We start from the raw sequence: 21,957 nt of genomic DNA, 5'->3' as shown, positions 1-21,957 counted from the left end.
GCATTATTGTAGAGTGGATTATTAAATAGATGGTTTGTGAACATTTAGAAATGGAAGCAATAATCACTGAGCCCCCATGACTTCATCAAGAATAATTCATGCTATATTAGCCTTATTTTCTTTGTTGATAATTTCAAATATTCGAAAGAAGGGAATGGCAGAGGATGAGATGGATAGAAAGTGGATATAAGCTTGGACAGACTTTGGGAGATAGTGAAGGATAGAAGGGTCTGGTGAGCTATGTCCATAGGATCATGATTTGCATCTAAGCACGAGTCCACATATCTCTATGTTATTAGAGTAGAGAGAGGAAGTCAGAGGGCACAGTGCTTGGCCTGGAATCCTAAAGATTCCAATTCATATCTGACCTCAGACACTTCTTCTCTGGGCAAGTCATTTAACCACTGCCTGCCTCAGTTTCCTCAACTGTAAAATGGGGATCATAATAGCACCAACATCTTAGGGTTGTCATGAGGACCAAAGAGGTAATATTTGTAAAGGTCCAGTGCCTGTCCCATAGTAGGTGCTTAATAAATGCCCATTTCCTTCCTTCCTTCTATGAGAGACTCTATCCAATGTTTTCCAGAAATATAGAGGACACAAGATCAGGTTGGTTATCTGAAAGCTACTAGAATAACTGTGGAATTTAATGCTGCAATCTTGAGTGACAAAACTACTTTTTAAAAAGTAGTTAGGGGGCAGCTGAGTAGCTCAGTGGATTGAGAGCCAGGCCTAGAGACAGGAGGTCCTAGGTTCAAATCCGGCCTCAGACACTTCCCAGCTGTGTGACCCTGGGCAAGTCACTTGACCCCCATTGCCTACCCTTACCAATCTTCCACCTATAAAGTCAATCTTCCACCTATAAAGTCAATACACAGAAGTTAAGGGTTTTTAAAAAAAAGTAGTTATTATTATGGTTTCATCTATCTTTTTCTTTTAAAATTTACTCTTTTGCCTTCAGTTTGTCCTATATAATTGGAATGAAAGAAAGAACTCTGATTTTCAGGGACTCAGATTGCAGCCTGGATTAGATTCAGGTTTTAATGGTAGCCAATGTTTTTATAGTGCCTTAAGCAAAGCACTTTACATTTATTTCATTTGATTCTCAAAACAACCCTGTGAACTCAGTACTCTTATTATCCTCTCCATTTTACAGATGAATAAACTGAGGCTCAAGTTAAATTATTTGCTTGCAGTCACACAGATAGTGAGTGCTGGAGGCAAACTCTTAACTCAGATCTTCCTGACTCCAGGCTCAGCACTCTACATGCTGGGTCACAAGGTGCCTACCAAACCAAGAAGGGCTCTTCTGATTACCCATACTTAGACTCTTGAAATGGAAGGGAACCTAAGAGATTATTCTATCCAATCTTATGTTCTGTGCAGGCATCCCAGGAGTGAAGCAGTTACCAGAGACTCTTCTCCCTTTCCCTTAGACTTGATTCCTCTGTCCCCACCTATCCCCTATCCTTAGGAAACCTTCTAAGGAGGGACCCATAATGGGGTAAATATACTTGAAAGCAACAAAGATCTGTGATTTTGTTAAAATGGGGTGCTTTGAGCATAGGTTCTCTCTCCACCAAAGCAGATCGCCAGTCTACGAATTAGTAGGTTAGTCCTAGGGAGTTGCTTGAGATATTGAGAAGTTGTCTTTCTATCCCATCATACCTTTATAATTTTGAACTTTATTACAAAAGAATTTCACTTCCATGCCAACATTGGGGCTAGAAACCTCCTGGGATCAACTTGTTCAATCTCCTGTCTCTCCATAGCCCAGAGTCATCTATCTTTTATTTTCCCAAGCCTCCAAAGGAAAGTCTTTGGACTCTTGAATCTCCAGGGTTTTTCTGAAGGAGCTTCCTTTTTAGGAAAGAATGTTATAAAGAAAATTCAAGTGTACCCATCTTTGGAGATGAATTAATTTCTTGATGGTAGGTTGTTTTGCTGCCTCTTCTTCTCTTCTAGGTAACTCTCAACTCAAGACCTATCTGGCCACCAATAAGCCAGCATGGGTTTAAGATTGAAGACACAGGGAACATGTATGTGATCCGGACCCCCTCACAAATCCAAATCCAGTGGTTCCACAGCTCAGGGCTTATGATTGTGGAGTCCAGAAAAACTGAAGAATCTGTGGGTAGGGGCCTGTGTGGTGAGTCCTGGACCTCTGCAAGGGGGTATGGGAATACAGCTGCTCTGGTAGTCATTGGTGCTTGGGAAGGGATGTACAGGGAGGGTCACAGAGGTGGGAGGGGAGTGCTATCTCTCTGATCCTCAGATTAATATAGGGAAAAGCAGATCATGGTAATCAAAGACCCAGGGCTCAGCCCATCAGGAGGGTCACCGGCACAGAGGAAGGCAGAGAAACCAGCTAGCAATGAAAGGCAACACCCAGAGGCAAAGAGAGGTCAACCACCCAGCAGGAAGCAGAATCCTAGATTAGATGTCTGAGAGTCTGAGGGAATCCAAGATCAAGGACTTAGTCCCTGAATTATATTTGAACCGTATTAATTTGAGAGGTTTTCTTCTTGTCTTAGTATAACCTCTTTTTTATTTTAAAGCTCTATTTTTGCCATTTTAATACCATAGACACTTAATACTCCTCAACTCTCATAGAACCATCCTTGTTAAAACAAAACAAACCAAAACATTGAAGCAAAATTAACCAACTCAGTGGCCACATTTGACAAGTAGACCACAATCCCTGTGATTGAAATTTTGATTGCTCTGGCTTTCTGCAGGTCCCCTCTAACATCTAGCCATCTGCAAGAAGTCTTTTCTGATTGCCCTTAACACTAGTCCCTTCCCTCAGAGATTCTCTATATTTTGTCCTGTCTCTATCTTGCTTGCCTATAGCTGTTTGCATGCTATTTCCCTCCTTAGACCGTGAATTCCTTGAAGGAGAGAATGTTCCTCCCCCTTTCTTTGGATCCCCCACACTTAGCCTCATGTCTGCCACGTAGAAGATGCTTAATAAATGCTTTTTGGTGTGACATTTGGCACCTGTAAAACCCTACCCCACCCCCTACCCCACTGTACCAAGAGGAGGAAGATGTGTTTCATCTTTTATTTTCTGGAACTAATAATTATCATCGCCTTTAAGCAGAGTTCAGCTGCCTTTTCATATATTTTTTCAGCAATGTTAATGTGTGCATAAATAAATATATATACATATATATATAAATTTCTTCCATGCTTTACCTCTTCCTCTCACTCTCACTCTCTCTCTCTCTCTCTCTCTCTCTCTCTCTCTCTCTCTCTCTCGATTTCAGGTATGTTTTGTATGTGTTTGCAAAGTGTATACAGCTATCACATATACACACATATGTTGCTTATGTATACATAAATACAGCTATAGATACACATACACATATATATTTCTTTTGTTTCTGTTGTCTTCACTTTGTATCAGTTTGTACAAATCTTTTAAACCTTCTCTGCTCCTCTCTGCCTTGTTTATCAGGTAGCATTAAAATTCCGTTGAACTCAAAAACTAATTTATTTCAGCCATTCTCCAGTGAATGGGTACTCACACTGTTTCCAGTTCTTAAAAAAAACAGTTAAGCACAACTTCTTCCCCAGAATCACAGCAAGTCCTTTAATTGGGGATTGGGTACTCCATGGAAGAAGGCTATTTAGGAAAAGCCTAGAAAAGGATATGTATGGCATAGAATATAAAAGATAGTGTATCAGAAGCTATCTTCTTCCATCTGTGTGGAGTGGAATTGGGAGGGCTTGTACCCCCAGAAATCACTCTAATGAGCAGATAAGACATTTGATAAGATGCTGGCAGAGAAAAGTGACTTTATTCAGAGAAAATAGCAGACAGTGGGGGAGAGAGAGGGGAAAGAAAATAAAAGGGAAAAAAAGAAAATAAAAGTGGCTTGCTTGGGGCAAAAATGTTCTCTCTTCTTCTAGGTACAATCAGAGATTTTTATAATAATCCTGACCCAAAATTCCACAGAAGGGGGTGCTGTGACATTTATAGTCTTGAGTATATGATTTTCAAAATTATGTACCCCTAAAGTCCCTCATGATCAAGAAAAACCTGTGACTATCATGGGATTCCCATTCTGGGACAATAAAGATACTTTTGAAACTCCCTATTCTTTCTTATCTTACTCCTCTTCTTAGAGTTGGCAAGGTTCCCAGGCTTCAGATAAACTCTTCTCAAGGCTTTCGAAAATAGTTCAGGAAAACTAAAAATTTTGTGGGATGGGGTTAGTCTAAGGAATGTTAGGCAGTTTTAGTCTAAGGAATAGTAATATTAAGAGGACTTGAAAATTAGGATTACGTTCTTGAAAATTGGAGTTACAAGCCAAATACTACTCTGAGAATACACACTGAATCTCATCCCACACACATCTTTTCTTAGATGTGGAGACTTCTTAAGTCACAGTTGGAGTTCAGGTAGTAGGTATGTCTCTTAGTAGACCTTGTCTGGCTTGTGAGTGGGAAAGTTTCTCCTAAAGAAGAACTGCCTTTTGCCTTGGCCCTCAACATTGGGATGTGGGTCTCTGACTTTCCAGGCCAGATTTAGAGTGTGGAGATCAGCCTACGTAGAGAGGTCTATAGTTTTCCCAGTTTACAATGACCCTCAGAATTAGTAGTGCAAGGTGTTACTTGAGGTTAGTCTTTCCTGAAGGGACCAGAACACATCTATGGTTCTGTATCAGGTAGGGTCAGTGGGCATGGAAAATCAGTACCTTGGAGTGGAAGAGGAGCTGGCAAAGGAAACTGGAATTTAGAGTTGGAACATCCATGTTTTCTGCTGTGATGCTTACCTCCTTGGCTGATAAATGCTCTCCGAGGTGCTACTTGTCACATCAATCCACTCTGCCTGTAGGTATCTGTGATGGTGATGTGGCCAATGATCTCACCCTACCTGATGGCACTGTGGTGGAGGAAAATGAAGACCCCACTCCCTTTCTGGATAGCTGGCAGTTGCCCAGCACCCTGACATCGGTGGGCCAATTCCGCTTTCGTGAGGACACCTGTGCTACTGCGGACTGCTCGCCCTGTATCCGCATGGTCTCCAACCGCACTTTTAGTAGCTGCCATGCCTTTGTATGTTCTTCCTACCTTGGAGGATAAGAATGGGAGGATCAAGAGGGAAGGGTCCATCAGAATGGGATAGGACAGAAAATGATCAGGGGTCTAAGAGGACTTGAGCCTTGCTCCCTTAACCCATTGCCCAACGTCAGCACTGTGCCCAGGTGACCAGTGTCCCTTATGTTTCCTATAACCTATGTGGTTCCAGTTGGGAGACACCATAAGACAGAGAAGTTCTGGATATCTATCCAATTGCAGGGCACATGCTGAGACTTATATAGTTCTCTATAGCAGGGTTGTGGGGTCAGATTCAGGAGTTGGGATGGGTCTGGGGCAGGGCCAAGATAGACTATTAGTTAATGGTCTCTCTGCCTCTCTGTGAAGTTCAATAGAAAATGATCCTGGTGAAGAGGTGGGGGTGACAGAGAAATGTGCAAATGAGCCTCTGGGATGCTTCTCTCACTTTCTAAATCAAGAGTTCTTAACCTAGAGTCTCTGACCTTATCTAAAAAAATTATAACTATTTCAGTATAATTGGTTTCCTTTGTAAGCCTAAGGACTTTATTTTATGCATCAAAAGCTAATAATCCCTGTTTTAAATATTCTTTACCTCAGAGTTTATGGAAGTGGTGGCTCTAATCTATTATTGTCACCTGCCATATTCTGACCTCTAGGGTGCTGCAATTTCCCAGTCCCTTGTCTTCAGTGTGGATAGAATTCCTTCTTCCCTTCAGCACATCAAACAGGGGTTGATTTTTTTAAAGAAAGAAATTAGGGATTAGGACAGGATCTGTGGTTTTAACTGGTAGGTGGAACTCCATGGTGAGCAAATACTTTCTAATAATGTAAACTGGTACCTCCTATGCAACTTGTAGTCTTAAAGAATTGCCAACACAGCCTGCATTTCTTTGCCCATGGGCATACTTCACACATCACTCCATACATTACTGTGGGTAACATCAGTCAAGTCAACAAGTATTTGTTAAACACCTGCTGAGTGCCAAGCACTGATGCTTATCAGGGATTCAAAGCAAGGCAAAAGCAGTTTCTGCCCTCAAGAAGCTCCCAGTTTAATGGGCAAACAATATGTAGACAACTATGAGTGAAGCAAGATAAATACAGAATAAATTGGAGAGTATCTCAAAGGGAAGACATTCACGTTGAGGAGGACAAGGAAAGACTTGTCGAAGGAGGATTTTAGTTGAGATTTGAAGGAAGCCAAGGAAACTAGGTGGTAGTTATAACAAAGGAGAGACTTTTGGGCACAGGAGACAGTCAGTGAAAATATATAGAATCAAGAGAGAGGGGGTAAGGTGGCTAAGTGGATTGAGAGCCAGGTTTAGAGATGAGAGGTTGTGGGTTCAAATCTGACCTCAGATGCTTTAGCTTTGTGACCTTGGGTAAGTCATTTACCCACTCTCCCCATTGTCTGCTCTTCTTCCTTGGAACCAATATACAGTATTGATTCTATGATGGAATAAAAGATAAAAAAATAACGTAAAGAGGTATTGTGTATAGGAAATACCAAGGAAGCCAATGTCACTGATCATATCGAACATGAAGGGAAGTAAGGAATAAGATGGCTGGAAATGTAGGAAGGGATCAGGATATGGAAGGCTCTAAAAATAAAACAGAAGACTTTGTATTTGTTCACAGAGGAAATTGGGAGGTTCTGAAATTTATCTAATAAGTCATGGTCCAAACTGATTCAAAAAAGTCATTTTAATAACTGAGTGGAAGTTGGACTAGAGCGGGAAAGAATTGAGACAAAGAGACCAACTAGCAAGCTATTGCAATTCAAATATGCAATGATGAGGGTCTGCACTAAGGTGATGACAGTGTCAGAGGAGATGTGAAGGTAGAACTGACAGGATTTAGCAACAGGTTGTATATAGGTGTTGAGAGAGAGTGAGGAATTGAGGATGACACCAAATTGTGAACCTGGTTGGCTAGGAGAATGGCCACACCATTGATAATAATAGAGAAGTAAAGAAGAGAAAGGTTGGGGAAGGGATGAAGAGGGGAGATAAATTCAGTTTTGAACAGTTATGTCTACAGGATATCCAGTTTTAGATATCCAAGAGACATTTGGAAGGGCAAGATAGAGATAAGGAGAGAAGTTAGGGCTCGGTAACCCACCAGGGTTATGACTATGTTGTATTATACATAGGGACAAACAGACTGTCTTCAAATTTTGCCTGTGATGGTTTGGCTGAATTAGGGAGAGAAAAAGGGAAGAAGGAAAGAAGCACCTTTATAGCTCCTTCTATAACAGCTATTATCTGTTATAGTATTTTAACAGATATTATCTGATTTGATCCTTACAGCAACCCTGGGAGATAGATACTATCATCATTCCAATTTTGTGGTTGAAGAAACTGAGGCACAGAATTCAAGTGACTTGCCCTAGTAACACAGCTATTAGATATCCAAGGCTGGCTTTGAAGTCAGGTTTTCCTGACTCCAGGATGGAGTTGAGAATTTTGTGGATGTGTTGTTAGAGGACTAATTTCCACCAAAAATAATGGAGAGGTCATCATACAAGGTCACCCAGACCCAGGTCCAGGTCTTAGGGGCTGGTTAATAGAATGGAATGGAAACTCTTTGAGAACAGAGACTGCTTTTACTTGTCACACAGTGACTTCTACATGTGTGTATATAGCAAGTGCTTAGTAAAATCTTGTTAAATTGGATCATATTTGTCCAGGAAGGAAACCAATGTTACTGAGACAATAATCCCAGGGGCAAAGTATGGAGAGAACCAATGTCACTGAGATAATAATCCTTAATGGATTCAGGAGCAAAGTATGGAGAGCAATTTGGGATCTGTCTCTGCCCATGGTCCAGATCTTAACTTGAGTAGGAATATGAGCTCTGATATCCAAGGCCTAGATACAGATTAGAGGGCAGGTTATCCTTCCATTCACAGGAGAGGATAAGTCAGGGAGGGCTTCCTAAAGGAAGTGAGAGTGTGGTTTTGAAGAGGTAAGAAATGGAGAAGAGACAGAGCTCTGGCTCTTGACGTGGGAGATGTTCTCCTTAGAACCTAGGAACGAGGCAGTCAGCGAGAAGAGGTATCAACAGAGGGTTCCCCCTCTGGGGAGGAGTGGTGATTGCCTCATTCACATCTTTGGTGGATTGGGAAGATGGCATTAATTGATTGGTCTGTTCCAGGTAACCCCAGAATCATTCTGTGAGCTATGGATCAGAGACACCAAATACGTCCAGCAGCCCTGCGTGGCACTAACTGTCTATGTGGCTATGTGTCACAAATTCAACGTGTGCATTGAGTGGCGGCGCTCTGACTACTGCCGTGAGTTGGAGGGTGGAGAAGGGAGAGGCTTCTTAGATACCATCCATCCACCAACCAAGCCTCCCCTTTTCTTCTCTGTCTCTTCTCTCTTCCCTCCTCTCCCCATCTACCTTTCTCTAATGGGATCTACTCTAATCAACCAAAATATACTCTGAATCTGCACTTCCTGCATATATTTTGTGTATAAATTTTGAATGTCACCCTTCATTAGAATATAAGATCCTTGAGGGCTGGAATAATGTTTTGCCTTTCTTTGCACCCCTAGCACTTAGCACAGTGTCTAGCATATAGTATACACTTAATGAATACTTGCTGAACTGATTACCTGACTTCCATCCAGCTTTTTTATGTCCTGGAGATTCTACATATCAGGCATGTGTGGCAGTCTGTGACATTCCCAAGACGTGCCAGGATGGGTGGCGGGAACCCCCTGACCCGGAGTTCTGTTCAGTGCTTGGAGAAGGCTGTGTGTGCCCCGAGGGCACTGTCTTGCACAGACTCCATTCTCCACTCTGCATCCCTGAGGAGAAATGTGGTAAGTGTCAACCACCAGGTCCCAGAGCCCAGCATACAAGTTTGAGGGAGTTGAGGATCAGAGGTCTTTGAGATGGAGGGACACACAGATAGAGATAGATATAGATGTAGATATAGCCCCGACTTTTGGCTTCCTGGGAAAGAACCAGTCTAGGGCCCAAATCTGCTTGTCCTGTGCCAGCTTGAAGGTTCTGACCAGCAGAATGCAAGCCCCTTGAGGAAAGGGATTATTGGATTTTCATCTTTGTATCTAGCACCTAATACTGAGACTGGCCCAAAGTAGATAATGCGTGTTTGTTGATTAATTGATTGGTTCTGGACTCAAAGTCAGGGAAAGAGGCTTTGGTCAAGGGGAACAAGGGAAGAAGGCAGATGTGAAGGATTGAGGATGATGTCTTGTGAAGTTTCATCCTTGGATTAGCAAGGGATATGTGGGGAAGGGTCAGTGCATTTCTTATCAAGATGATTGTTCTCTAGACTACATAGTCTAGAGTTCTTGGGCACCAAGGTCCTTCTGACTCAAGGCCGAGGATTTGGTTCCAATTCCATCTCTGATGCTCACTACCTGTGTGACCTTGGACAAGTCACTTCTTTATCTCCTTGGATGTGTGGGCTGGACTAGTTGCACCCTGAGATCCTTTCCATCTCCAGATTCCATAAACTATATGACCCTAGTGAGAATAGGCGATGCCCTCCTCATGCCGAGTCTTACTCAGGAGAAGTGAAAGAATGAGTGCCCAGAGAGAATCCAGTGGGTCTAGGTCAGTGTTCTCCCAGCCTCCCTAACCTGCCTGCCCTCACAGCATGTACAGACAGCGTGGGTGTGCCCCGAGCTGTGGGTGAGATCTGGAACAGCTCACTCAGCGGCTGCTGCCAGGACCAATGTGTGGCTCACAACACCATCATCCCTGTGGATCTTGGCTGTCCTGAGACCCTGCCTGGTGGGTGCCAGCGCTTTGGGGAAGTGGCCCTGATGATACCTACGGAAGACCCCTGCTGCCTGAGCACAATCTGTGGTAAGTCCAAGTCAGACCATCCACTCACTGTTTCTGATTTTCCTCTTGTACATAATGGAGAGAAACATGATATTTCTTAGGTTATTGTGTCGATCACCAGTGTTTCAGAACTAGAAGAGAACTGGAACCTTATTATATAGTTATTTATTAATTGGTGCAGTGGGTAGAGCACCAGATCTGGAGTCTGGAAGACTCATTTTCACAAATTCAAATCCAATCTCAGAAATTTGATAGCTGTGTGATCCTGGGCAAGTCACTTAAACTGTTTGCTTTAGCTCCTCATTTATAAAAATGTGCTGGGGAAGGAAATGGCAAGCCACTCCAGTATCTTTGCCCAGAAAACTCCAGATAAGGTCAAAAAGAGTTGGACATGACTGGAACAACTCAAAAACAACAAAAAAACAACAATAATTTATTGATTAATATTTATCTTATTAATTCATTTATTCTAATTTAATCTTTAAATAATATTGATAGAGGTATTAATGAATATTAATATGTTTTATATCATCTGATTCACTTATTTTGTGGACTTGCCTCAAATCACCTGGTTTTTTAATGGCAGACCTGGAATGAGTATCAAAGTCTCTTGTTTTTCGTTGTCTCTTCACTACATTAGATAGCATTTTTATATTCTTCTGAAGCATCCCCAAAGAGGCAGTGTAGGATAGTGGAAGGAATACTGGATCAAGTCAGAAGAAGAGAAGGCTTGATCTTTGGCTTGAATGTTTTCAAGACTGAGGAGGTATTAGCCTTCCTCTGTTTGCACTCCTAGGGTAGAGCTGGGGTGGATGTCTGGGAGTTGCTGAGAGGTAGATTTGGGCTTGATGTGGGGAAAAACCTCCCAGTGATCAGAATGATACCTAAGCTGCTTCAGAGATTCGTGGGCTTCCCCTTCAGGCTGGATGACCCCTTATTGGGTGTGATATAGAGGGGATTATTGTTCAGGTGTGGGTTGGACAAAGTGGTTTCTGAAAGGAATAATAACGTGGGGATGCTCTTGATCTAAGTCAAGAGCTGGATCCTCACTTTAACTTTCTGTGTGACCGTGGGCAACATGGGAAACCAAGGGGTTCTTTGTTGAGAAGTTGTCGCACATGCTGTCACTTTTGTCACTTGGCTCACTTTACTTGTGTGACTTTTTTAGTGAGAAGGTTCAAACTAGGGTTGGGATATATGTCAAGAAATGGCTGGGATATGAAAAAATATTGATAAGACTTTAAAAATGAAGGAATTGGAATAGATCATCTCTGTGGTCCCTTCTAGTTTTAAAAAAGATCTTAATCCTAAGGATTAATTTACGATATTGTGATTTATTCTTCTTCTGTTATCTAATAGATATCTAGCAATTTTACATAGAGAAAAGATCATAGAGAATATTTTTCCAGGTAGAGGACCCCCCACCAAACCTACTGGACTATAAGGACACACACTACCATTCTTCATAAACAGGAGCATCGTGTGCCCAATACCCAGAACAGTAGCTTCTTCATAGTAGGAGCTTAAATAATGGAACGGATGTGCATGCAAAGGGGGAGGCAGGTAAAGGTTGAGTTAGGGGTGAAAGTGAAGACCTTCATCCCTCTGGAACCCCCATTGGGCTTGGGGCTCAGAGGATACCCTGTTGACTCCAACCTGGATCAAAGTGGGTAGATCAGGAAACAAGTAAGGTCAGAGATCAGATGCCTTTCCTGAATACGGAGGCTCTCTGAAGTCCCTCTCCATGGCCAAAGAGGGTTGCTCAGACCAGAGGTGGGAAGTCCTTAGGCCCTGTCAGTGACTCTGTTCTGTTTTCTCACATGGTCAGTGTGTAACCAGACCCTGTGTGAGGGGATGACCCCCACATGCCCTCCTGGGGATAGGCTGCTTATGCACTACCAGGAGGAATCCTGCTGCCCCAGCTATAGTTGTGGTGAGTGAACATCCAGACGGTGAGGTGAGCTGCTTGGAGCTGTCTTCTTCCCCCTGAGAAGAGGGGCTCCCCAGGGTCCAGGAGGGAGGGGGAATGGCTCAGCGGGGAGGTCCAGTGGGGAAAAGAGACATACAAGAGTGAGATTGCATATCCTTTCCTGTGGGGCGACAGGACTGAGAACTGCTTGACTTTTCCTCAGAATGTGACCCAGAGCAGTGTGAGGCCCAGCCCGATCCTCAGTGTCGCCAGGACCAGATGCTGATTGCCGGCCGGCTTGGAGACACTTGCTGCATCTCCTATTTCTGTGGTATAGTGGCTGTGGCATCTCTGTTAATGAGGCAGGGCCCCCTCTTCCCTATCCCCAGAGAAAATCAAACCCCTTCTTACTGCATCATTACTGCAAGATCAATGACCACAGAAGGAGTGACTTATCTCAGCATCTCCAGTATCGGAGATGCCCATATTACCCATCACTAGATCCCTCTCAACTTGGGCCCAATCTGGTCTGTTAAGAGAAGCACCAAAGAAGAGTTTTCTCTAGATCCAGGGACTGGTGGTAGAGGGAGGTGGGTCTGGCCTTCTGCCCAGCCTTACAGACTGGTTCTTGAAAATGGGGGAAGAATTAGGAGAGACTGAAGATGATGGCATGGATAAAAGGCAGTGGGACACAGTGGAAAGAGCCCTTGTCTGTGAAACAGGAAACCCAAGTTCTGAGTTCAAATCCAGCCTTAATATACTGGCTGTATGACTTTGGGCAAGCCATTTAACCTCTATTTGTCTTGGGTTCCCCATCTGTAAGATGGAAAATAGATAGCACGTATCTCCCAGGGTTGTTGTGAGAATCAAATGAGATAATACTTGTAAAGCATTTGGCACCGTGCCTGGCACATAGTAAGTACTACCTAAATTCTAGTTATTATTATCGTTCATCCTCATCATCATTATTCCTGCCTCTCCTACCTGCTCATTCTGTGACCTTAGACAAGGACAAACTGGAGACCTTGAAAACGCCATCTCTGATTTAGGGGATCCATGCCTGGTCACATTGGCCTCCAGAGCCTCTCTGTTCCAGTTCATGCAGTCTCTTCTACTCTCTTCTTGTCTATACAGGCTGTGACACTTGTCCGGACCCCATCCCCACGTGTCAGGAAGGAGAGGTGCTCACGGTGGACAGCAACACTGCAGAGCTCTGTTGCCCACTTTATCAGTGTGGTGAGTGTTGTTGAGGGAGCTGTCCACAGCTATAGGGCTTGGGACCTCAAGGTAACCTTCCTAGCTGCCGGAGCCCTGGGTCCCTGCTCAAAAGCTCTGTCTTAGGACCAGGGGAAAAAGTGCCCTCCTTTTAAGGAAACCCAGGAAGGTAAAATTTGGGCCCCACGAAACCCCTAAAAGTCAAATAAAATCTAGTGTTACCCTGCTTAATCAGAGGGGGAATAGGTCATCGCTGATGGAGAATCTAGAACATCTTTTAAGGAATCCAGGTTCTTAAAAACAATTACCTTTTGTTGTAGAATTTGTACTAAATATCATTTCCAAGGCAGAAGAGTGGTAAAGGCTAAGCAATTGAGATTAAGTGATTCATCCAGTTACACAGCTAGGAAATGTCTCAGACCAGGTTTGAACCCAGGACCTCCTGAGTCCAGCCTGGCTCTCTCTCCACAGAGCCACCTAGCTGGTCCAGGATTCTAGTTCTAGTGTAAGAAACTTTTAACAACTAAGTAAACTAACAATATAGTGAGTGACCTCACCTAAATGTGTGTCTATGGCCACCCCTTCTCTGCTTTTAAAAAACTGCCTTTCTAAATGAACAGAAACCCATTTCTCTCCTTCCCACCTCTACCTCATTGAAAAAAAAAGAAAATTCCTTGTATCAGATATGCTTAGTTAAGCAAAACAAATTCTCTCATTGGGCATATACAAAAACCTAGGTTTTCATTCTGTACTGAGTACATCTAATGTCTGACAGTCTCAGTTTATTCATCTATGAAATGGGAATGATAATTTATATACTACACACCTCATAGGAGAATGCCCTGTAACCCTTAAAACCCTATAAGAATTCAAGCTGCTATCAGGGGCTAATTTGATTTACATTAATTTGATTTTAAGATGGCAGCCATTAAGGCCACTTCTCTTGTTCCCCCCCTTTAATAGCAGAAAATAAGTGTTTAAATTTCTAGTTTCCAGGAAACTGAATCTTCATGATGATGAAGGGCCCTGGCAAGGTCACCTTTAGAATGACTTTCAAACATAAGCTTGTAGGATCTGATCCAAAGACGTCTAGCTATACTTGTCAGCTAGTTGAGCCAGAAAATCCAGTTACCCAGAAGGCAGGCATAAAGTGAGGCAAAGCCAAGATTGGGCCATTCCTCCCCTCTCATCCATCTCTTGTACCCTTTTCATTTCTCCTTCCCTCCCTCTTGTCATATCTCCCAGGTCCTTCCAAATGGTTTAAAAGCAAGTTTGTTCTTTTAGGGAAGCCAAGGGTGCTACCCTCAATACCCTCCTTTACAGATTATATTCAGTTTGATCAGTCATCCCTTCTAAGATGATCTCAAAGTCCAAAGCCAGGAAATTAAACTTAAGAAGTTGTTATTGGGAAGTCACATTTATTAACATTAACATTACATAAGAGCAGACCCTAGACTATTCAAGGGTTTTTAGTAACAGGCTAGAGAGAATGCTGGATGTGGAGACAGGAAGATGAGTTTAAATGCTACCTTAAAAATATACTAGCTATGAAAGCCTGGGCAAGACCCTTAGCCTCATTTTTTAATTTGTAAAATGGGAGAGTTGAATTTGAGAGCTTCTTCTAAGATCCCTTGCAGCTAGGATTCTATGGTGGGTCTACACAAAGCTCATTCTAGAGGTTTCAAGAGTTATTAGGATGGACCTCCATTTAGATGGGTGGTCCCATGTCAGGGTCTTCTCCAAGGTTTCATGCTCAGTTACTATCATTGTCTCTTTTCTAATCTGTTCTCTTTCCCTGCCAGAATGCCAGCTCTTCCGCTGTCCCCAATTACAGTGTGGCTTGGGCACGTCCCTGGTGGAAGTGTGGAGCCCTGATAGATGTTGCCCATATAGATCATGTGGTAAGTGAATCTTGGGCAACAACTCATAGCCTGGGTCTCTGTTGCATTTCTTGATGGACCCTCTCCATCTCAAGAAGGCTGTTGGCTTGTGGAATGCCATGATGGTAGTTATTGATACTTGACGACTTCCAAAGGCTTCCTCATGAGGGAAAGTGGCAAACCCATTAAATTCCCATCAATCTCAGTATAAGATCCCTGAATCTCTTTCTTTCCTGGAGAGAAGAAAGTGAGAAACATTCCACTGTGCACCTGGATTTTTGCTAGGGTAAAATTTTTTCTAATGATAATTTTTTCTAATGAAAAGACAGTCTCTTATTAGGCCACCTCGATTAATCTTAGCCCTCTATCCTTTGAAAGTAGAGCTTGTGCTTTGTGTAAGATACATACAGTATTCAACACATATGAGGATTAGATACAAAAACTTTTTTGTTAAAGAGCTTAGAACCACAAAAATAGACATTTATTAGGCTATCGTTTTTTAAACACATCTCAGCAGAGTTTGAACAAAGTCTTTCTTTTAAAAAATGTTTTATTAATGGCTTCTATTTTTACATCATGGGCATTTCTACTTTGAATCAGTCTTCCCTTCCAGCATAAAAACCCCAAACCAAAATGAAACAACTGACACAGCAATCTCATCTACCATGCTTCACACCCACAGTAACCAGATTGGATGCAAGATTTGGAAAGGACTTTACTGGTCAGTTAGTCTAACTCCCGTTTTACAGACAAGACAAGTAAGGCCCAGAGAGGCTGCTCAAGGTCACACAACTTAATTCTATGATAGAATCAGAATCTGAACCCAGGTCATCTGATTCCAAAGCTAGCCTACTGTTCCATGTTGTCCTACCTATGCCTTTCTTGATAAAAGGAGGGCGGAACATTTTTTTAAACTCTCCTCTGGGTTCAAGCTTGGTTATTTAGTTACATAGAGCCTGAACAAGGGTTTTAAACAGAGATAAAGAAAGAAAGCAGTTTTTTTTTATCCCATTTACCTTTGAATAGTGGTTCCACAGGTAATTCAGAGATTATGGCATCTCATTGCTTCTTCCCTACCCTCTGTCCCTTTCCTTTGATTGAGAAAAAGCTTTGGAGTCCATTTTTCCTGGGTTCCATAACACTTCCTACTTCGCCTCCTCTGGGGTCAGTCCAAAGGCTATAATTCACATGGAGAAATAGAATGAAGGACCAAGATCTTATCATTCCTCCATTTTCTGGAAGGCTATGTGCATTCCTGAAGCCTGGAGTTAGGAATCAGGGCTCTGGGACTGTAGCCTTGGCAACCAATGGATAGAAACATGGGTTGATGTCTCAGGCTAAACTTGGTTCTGGCCATTCCTATTTTTCAGAATGTGACTGTGACACAATCCCTGTACCTAAGTGCCACCTGGTGAGTGCCTTGTGCCTCTCTTTCCTTTGTTCCATACATATCTTGAATTTTCCTCTGCCCCTTCCCTTCTCTTTATCTTTCATTGAGAGGAAAGACCTTGTGGGAGGAGGCCCTTTCAGGATCTGAGAGCCAGGCTTTGTCACTCACTCTGTTGCTTTGAACAAGCGAGACAAAAATCACAGCATATGAAAACTAGAGATGCCCACCTATGTGTACAAATGTGGAAAGAAGGGAAGAGGATTTTCTAGTTGGTAGAAGAGTCATGATAAAGACCGAGGTTACATGACTCCTATGACAGTGCCCTTTCCCTTCTTCCCCAAACTGCTTGTCTTCATCTTTCTGGATTTCTGTTTCTACATCTTTAAAATGGGAACAATAAATTTGACTTGAGGACCTTTTAGGGATAGAGTCTCAATTGTGCTATCGGTGAGTTTATCAGTTTTTCACTGATTGGCTATGCTAAGAAATCAGGAAGAAATACACTGAATATCCCAGATTCCCCCAGGACTGCCAGGCCATCTTTCAGACTGTGTTAGAGAAGGAACATGAGCCAAAGCAGAAATCCCCAGATTCTCTCCTGCATCTGCCTTTGACCCTGGGCAGAAAGACTGGGTAGCCATAGGAGACTGACTAAGCTCTGTGTGCATCCAGTGGGAACTACAGCAGCTTGATACAGAGTTCATGCAGAGTGCTGAGAACGTGTGCGATTGTGTCAAGTACATTTGTGGTGAGTGAGCAAGGGAAACAATAGGGTGTTATCTGGACCCAAAGGCTCTGGTCTTCATCCATAGTGAGGGAAGGGGTCTCTCCCTGTTTAAATGACAAACTAATGAACCCCAGGGATGGGGTGGTTGGGTGGGAAGTTGGTGGGGAGGACCTATTCACCCCCTGAATTATGGCTATGATCAGTGTATGTCCCTCTATGACCAGTGAAGGCTCCGGTTTGCCTGAGTCAGGAACGTGGGGTCCTGCAGCCTGGCCAGAAGGTGGTGGAGCTCTCAGCTGATGGTGTTTGCAATACCTCCCACTGCACTGATGTACTTGATCCCCATACCAACTTCTACCAGATCAACACAACATCTGTCCTCTGTGATGTGCAGTGTGAGGCTGTAAGACTCCACACACAATGTGGCTTGGGGGAACCTGGTGGGAAATCTTCCTTCTGGGATACTAACCAACTTCAGGGGTTCATAACCTGCTGAAAGAGGAGACAAATGAATGAACAAATAGGAAACTGTCCTGATTGAGGATTCTAAGTAAGAGATTCATCAAGTCCTTTGGGGGAAATTGAATGTTTCAGAGGAATGGAGAGAAGATGGAAAATGGCTGAGGAAAGAGAGTTGGATCATAGTAAACCATGAGTAACCCAAAGGACTGTTCTAGAGGACATAAGACTGAGGCAATACTCAAAGTATCTGAAGGATGATGGCCAGGTGTTCCTTACCTCCATGGGGATGTGTGCATGCTATGAATGTGTGTATATGAATGTGTGCATATATGAATGTGTGTGTGAAAGAGAGACAGAGACAGAGAAGGAAGGAGGGGAGAGAGATGGAGACAGGCAGAGAGAGAGAGAGAGAGAGAGAGAGAGAGAGAGAGAGAGAGAGAGAGAGAGAGAGAGAGAGAGAGAGAGAGGAGATCAGAGTGCGTGAGGTAGAAATACAGCAAGAAGATTTTTAAGTTGGGTACCAAGAAGGACTTACAGACCTGGACCAGACTCTCTTGTAGATCATTATGATTAGGAGAGACACCTTTATCATTCTCTGATGTTAGATATGGTCTTGCCTGGAGATCACAAAGGGATTAACTAGTGGACTAGGTCAGTGATGGCAAACTTTTTAGAGACTACATACTGTGCTCCAACCTCAGAGATTGTGTGCCATGCCCTTCCACACACGCACAGGGGAAGGAGAAAGTGCTCCCATTGGGCTGCTGGATGGAGGGGTGGGTGATGTGAAAAAATGTCATCAGACAGTGTAGAAAGGGAGAGGGGAGAGGTCCTAGTACTCCACTCCCTTCTAGCTCTACCACCTCTGAGTCTTCTCCCTTATCCCCCTCCCCCACTGTGTGCTCCCATTGGGCTGCTGGGCAGAGGGATGGGGGATGTGAAAAAATGTCATCAGGTACAGTGGAGAGGGGGAGAGGAGCAACTCCACCGGAGTCTCTCCGCCTTTTTTAGTAACAAGCTCTGGGGGAGTGGGGAAGGGCAGCCACATGCCCACAGAGAGCACTCTGAGTGCCATCTTTGGAACCTATGCCATAGGTTTGCCATCACTAGACTAGGTGATTTCCTGAATTCCCATGTCACTCAGCAAGTCTCTTGTTCTGTTCCTGGATCCTTTCTGAATCTTGTGGTGACTTAGAGGCTGAGAGATCATTGGGAAAATATCCAGGGTGAGGGGACAGCTGGCAGGGAGGGGCTAAGGTGTGCCAGGCTGTGACTGACTTGGCTAAATTTGCAGAACCAGGAGTACCAGCCTCCCCAGGACTTGGCCACCTGTTGTGGTTCCTGTAAGAATGTGTCCTGCCTCTTTATGCTTCCCAATGGCACTGAGGTCATATTTCTGGTGAGCCTTTTCTTCCTCACCCCACCCCAGCCCACCCTCCCACCCAATAACTCCATGGAAATAGTCTTGCTTCCTTTTCTTCACCCCTGGGCCCAAGTTGATCCCAGGGCTCTCTTCTATGTAGAGGAGAAAAGTGAGGTGGATGAGCAGCAGTGCCCAGAGGGCTGAGCATATTTTGGGCAGGGCTAGGGAGCAGCTGTATGAAGCCATACAACAAAGATGCTATTTTTGATTTGGGGGCAGCCCTCTCAAGCCCTGCTGCTTATACTCTTTGCACCCTACATTCACTTAATGCCTTCACCTTTCCATGGTGCTTCACATCAGTTGTATCATTTAAATGTGAGCTCCTTGAAGGCAGAGAATATTTCCCTTATGTCTCTGTATCTCCTGTACTGGTCAGGCAATAAACATTCATTAAGTGCCTATTGTATACCAGCTACTGTGCTAAGTTCTGGGGTTGTGAAGAAAAGCAGAAACAGAATCCTTTCTCTCAAGGAGCTCATACATAATGGAAGAGGCAGCATACAAATACCTATGTACATACAATATTACATATCTATATCTACATATAAAAAGTTAGTGTTAGTGAAAAGAGCAGCTCTGTGACACAGTAGATAGAGCACCAGTTCCCTGGAGTTAGGAGGACATCTCCCTGAATTCAAATTCAATCCCAGATACTTACTAGTTGTGTGACTCTGGGAAAGTCACTTAACCCTTTTGGCCTCAGTTTCCTCATCTATAAAATGGGCTGGAGAAGGAAATGGTGAACCAATTCCAGTATCTTTACCCAGAAAATGCCAAAATGGGGTCATGAAGAGTCAGATACAACTGAAACAGCCCAACAACATCAGAGGAAATGCAGGGTTGGAAGGGGGAACATTGGGAAAGGACTCCTACAGAAGGTGAGATTTGAACTGAGTCTTGCAAGAAGCCAGGGAAGACAAGAGGTGGAGGCTTAGAGGGAAAATGGTCAAGCCATGATCCAGTGCCTGGTATATAGTTGGCACTTAATGAATGCTTGATGATTGAATCTTACCATGACCTTTTGAAAGAAGCAGAGTAGGGGTTATTATATTCACTTTACAGAAGACATTGAAACTCAGAGATGGTGAGTGACTTTCCTAAGGTCATACACCAAGTTCCAGGTTTCCAAGTACCAAGGTACCAGTTTCCTCCTCCTTAAAGGGAGGGAGTCAGATGAGATGACTTATGAGGTCCTTTTCCCCTTTTCCACTTCTAAAATTTTATGTTTATAGAATTAGTGGCAGAACCTAGACTAGAACCCAAGATCTCTGTCTCTGAGTTCCATATTCTTTTTTTTTAAACCACAAGACATGGAGTACAACCATAGACTAGTAATCTAGAGGCTAAGCATCATCCCTTGTCTTATCCCTAAGGCAGAGAAACTAGTCTAGTCTCCAGCAGCAGGGTAGGGTGTCTCACATAAGGCCTCCCTAACTCCTCAGAGGATGGTTACTCGGCACAGACCCTCTGGGTCAGCTGTCCTTTATACATCTTCCTTCCAGCCTGGAGCATCTTGGATCTCTGACTGTGCTCGTCATGAATGCAGCAATACAGCTCTGGGTGCAGTCCTGGTTGTGTCTCCTGTCACCTGCCCACCTCTCAATGAGACTGAATGTGGGAAGGTAAGGGCCATGGGAATGGGATGTCCAGGTGGGCCACTGGTTGGGGCATTATATCTGAGAGTTCCTTAGCCCTTCAAATTTCAGTTTCCTTCTAGGCCAGAGCATACCCTGGAGCATGAAGGGATGGGTGGAGGGGAGGTTGAGAATGTAATATTTAAAATGGGTTTGACAAATATAAGAATTTTAAAAAGTTGTTGTGGTTGCCATTTATAATAATTAACTCTTAAGTCAAAAGGCTGTTAGTAGCTTTAGTAGCTACAAGGTAGAGATAATAAAGGAGGAAATGTAGGAAGGAGGTAAAAAATATTGCCTAGCTAAATTCCCTAAGTCTGGATCTGAGTGCCTCACCAAAGAGGGTGTCCCACCAAAGACAGGAGAAGAACCAAAAGGCCAGTGTCTCCTGCCAGGACTTCCTCAACCCAAGTAAGTCACTGAAACCAAACTCCTTTGAGCCACCAAAGCAGAATCACCACGCAGAAGAATCCCTCTTTCAGCAAGAGCCACCAAGGCAGCAGAATGAACCAGAATCCCCTTGGCTGGCTTTTTATAAAAGTTTTCTCCATGTCATTTCCCATTTCTCTGATTTCTAGTTCTTTCACTGTGGGCTGATCTATCACATCTCAGGAACCAATCATAGTCTCCTAATTTGCCTAGCACTGGGGAGGGCAGTGCTTGTAGTCTTTTAGGACTAAATGTTAATGACTAAGTAAGTTCTGAAGGTGGGGAACTCCAAGTTCTTGATTGATTAAGTTAAAATAAACAAAAGAGTTTAAATTCTCTTTTACAGGGATGATCTCCCTTCCAATCTAACCAAATATCAATCCCCTAATCCATCCATCCTTCCATCTATCTATCCTTCCTTCTATCCATCCATCGCATCCATCCATCCATCCATTTATCTATCCAGATGCCTCCCAAGGCACTGCAAATGCAGATATAATCTGTTAATGATATTCAAGGATTAGAAATCCTTGAAAATTCAGAATTTAGCTTGGGCAATGGGAGTGAGACATCATGACTTTGGAAGGCAGGAAGATCATACCTACATACACAAGCATATTCATACTCAGGGTGATACCATAGTAATGGGATGGGTTCTCACACCTCAAAGACTTCTAGCCCCAGACATCTCTTTTCTTCACTTCTGCCTCCATCATAGGGCTTCAAATGGAAGAGAAGAAAATGCCTTTCATGTTTTCAGAATTAGAATTCAGGTTTCCTGACTCCCAATCAAGGCCTTTTTTGAGCCTCCCTAGATTTAGTACTGATAGCCATGAATGCAGGGCTATGGAATATTCCCTGAATCTGGGAGTCAACAGCAAGTGTAGAAGAAGAACAGGGGCCTTGGATGATCAGAAAAGGGGCCTAATAATAGGGAGGAAGGGAGAAACTTGGATGGGGGCAGGTATTCACCAGGGAAAGTCCATATGATCACTCG

General features: G+C 43.4%; 1 protein-coding gene across 1 annotated transcript in view; it reads left to right on the top strand.

The window, feature by feature from the left end:
• Window positions 1-21,957, top strand: part of OTOG (otogelin) — a 112,924-nt gene that overhangs the window by 86,878 nt on the left and 4,089 nt on the right. Inside the window, exons 41-54 of the mRNA XM_044681807.1 lie at window positions 1,966-2,149; window positions 4,844-5,064; window positions 8,224-8,362; window positions 8,703-8,897; window positions 9,700-9,912; window positions 11,720-11,824; window positions 12,024-12,131; window positions 12,935-13,036; window positions 14,818-14,916; window positions 16,266-16,306; window positions 16,958-17,033; window positions 17,237-17,415; window positions 18,769-18,873; window positions 20,400-20,519. Coding sequence (XP_044537742.1) covers window positions 1,966-2,149; window positions 4,844-5,064; window positions 8,224-8,362; window positions 8,703-8,897; window positions 9,700-9,912; window positions 11,720-11,824; window positions 12,024-12,131; window positions 12,935-13,036; window positions 14,818-14,916; window positions 16,266-16,306; window positions 16,958-17,033; window positions 17,237-17,415; window positions 18,769-18,873; window positions 20,400-20,519 — 1,887 coding nt within the window. The remainder of the gene's footprint in view (window positions 1-1,965; window positions 2,150-4,843; window positions 5,065-8,223; window positions 8,363-8,702; window positions 8,898-9,699; window positions 9,913-11,719; window positions 11,825-12,023; window positions 12,132-12,934; window positions 13,037-14,817; window positions 14,917-16,265; window positions 16,307-16,957; window positions 17,034-17,236; window positions 17,416-18,768; window positions 18,874-20,399; window positions 20,520-21,957) is intronic.

The sequence above is a fragment of the Gracilinanus agilis genome, chromosome 6 (assembly GCF_016433145.1).
Source record: "Gracilinanus agilis isolate LMUSP501 chromosome 6, AgileGrace, whole genome shotgun sequence".
Taxonomy (NCBI): domain Eukaryota; kingdom Metazoa; phylum Chordata; class Mammalia; order Didelphimorphia; family Didelphidae; genus Gracilinanus; species Gracilinanus agilis.
This window is presented reverse-complemented; position numbering and strand designations above follow the sequence as displayed.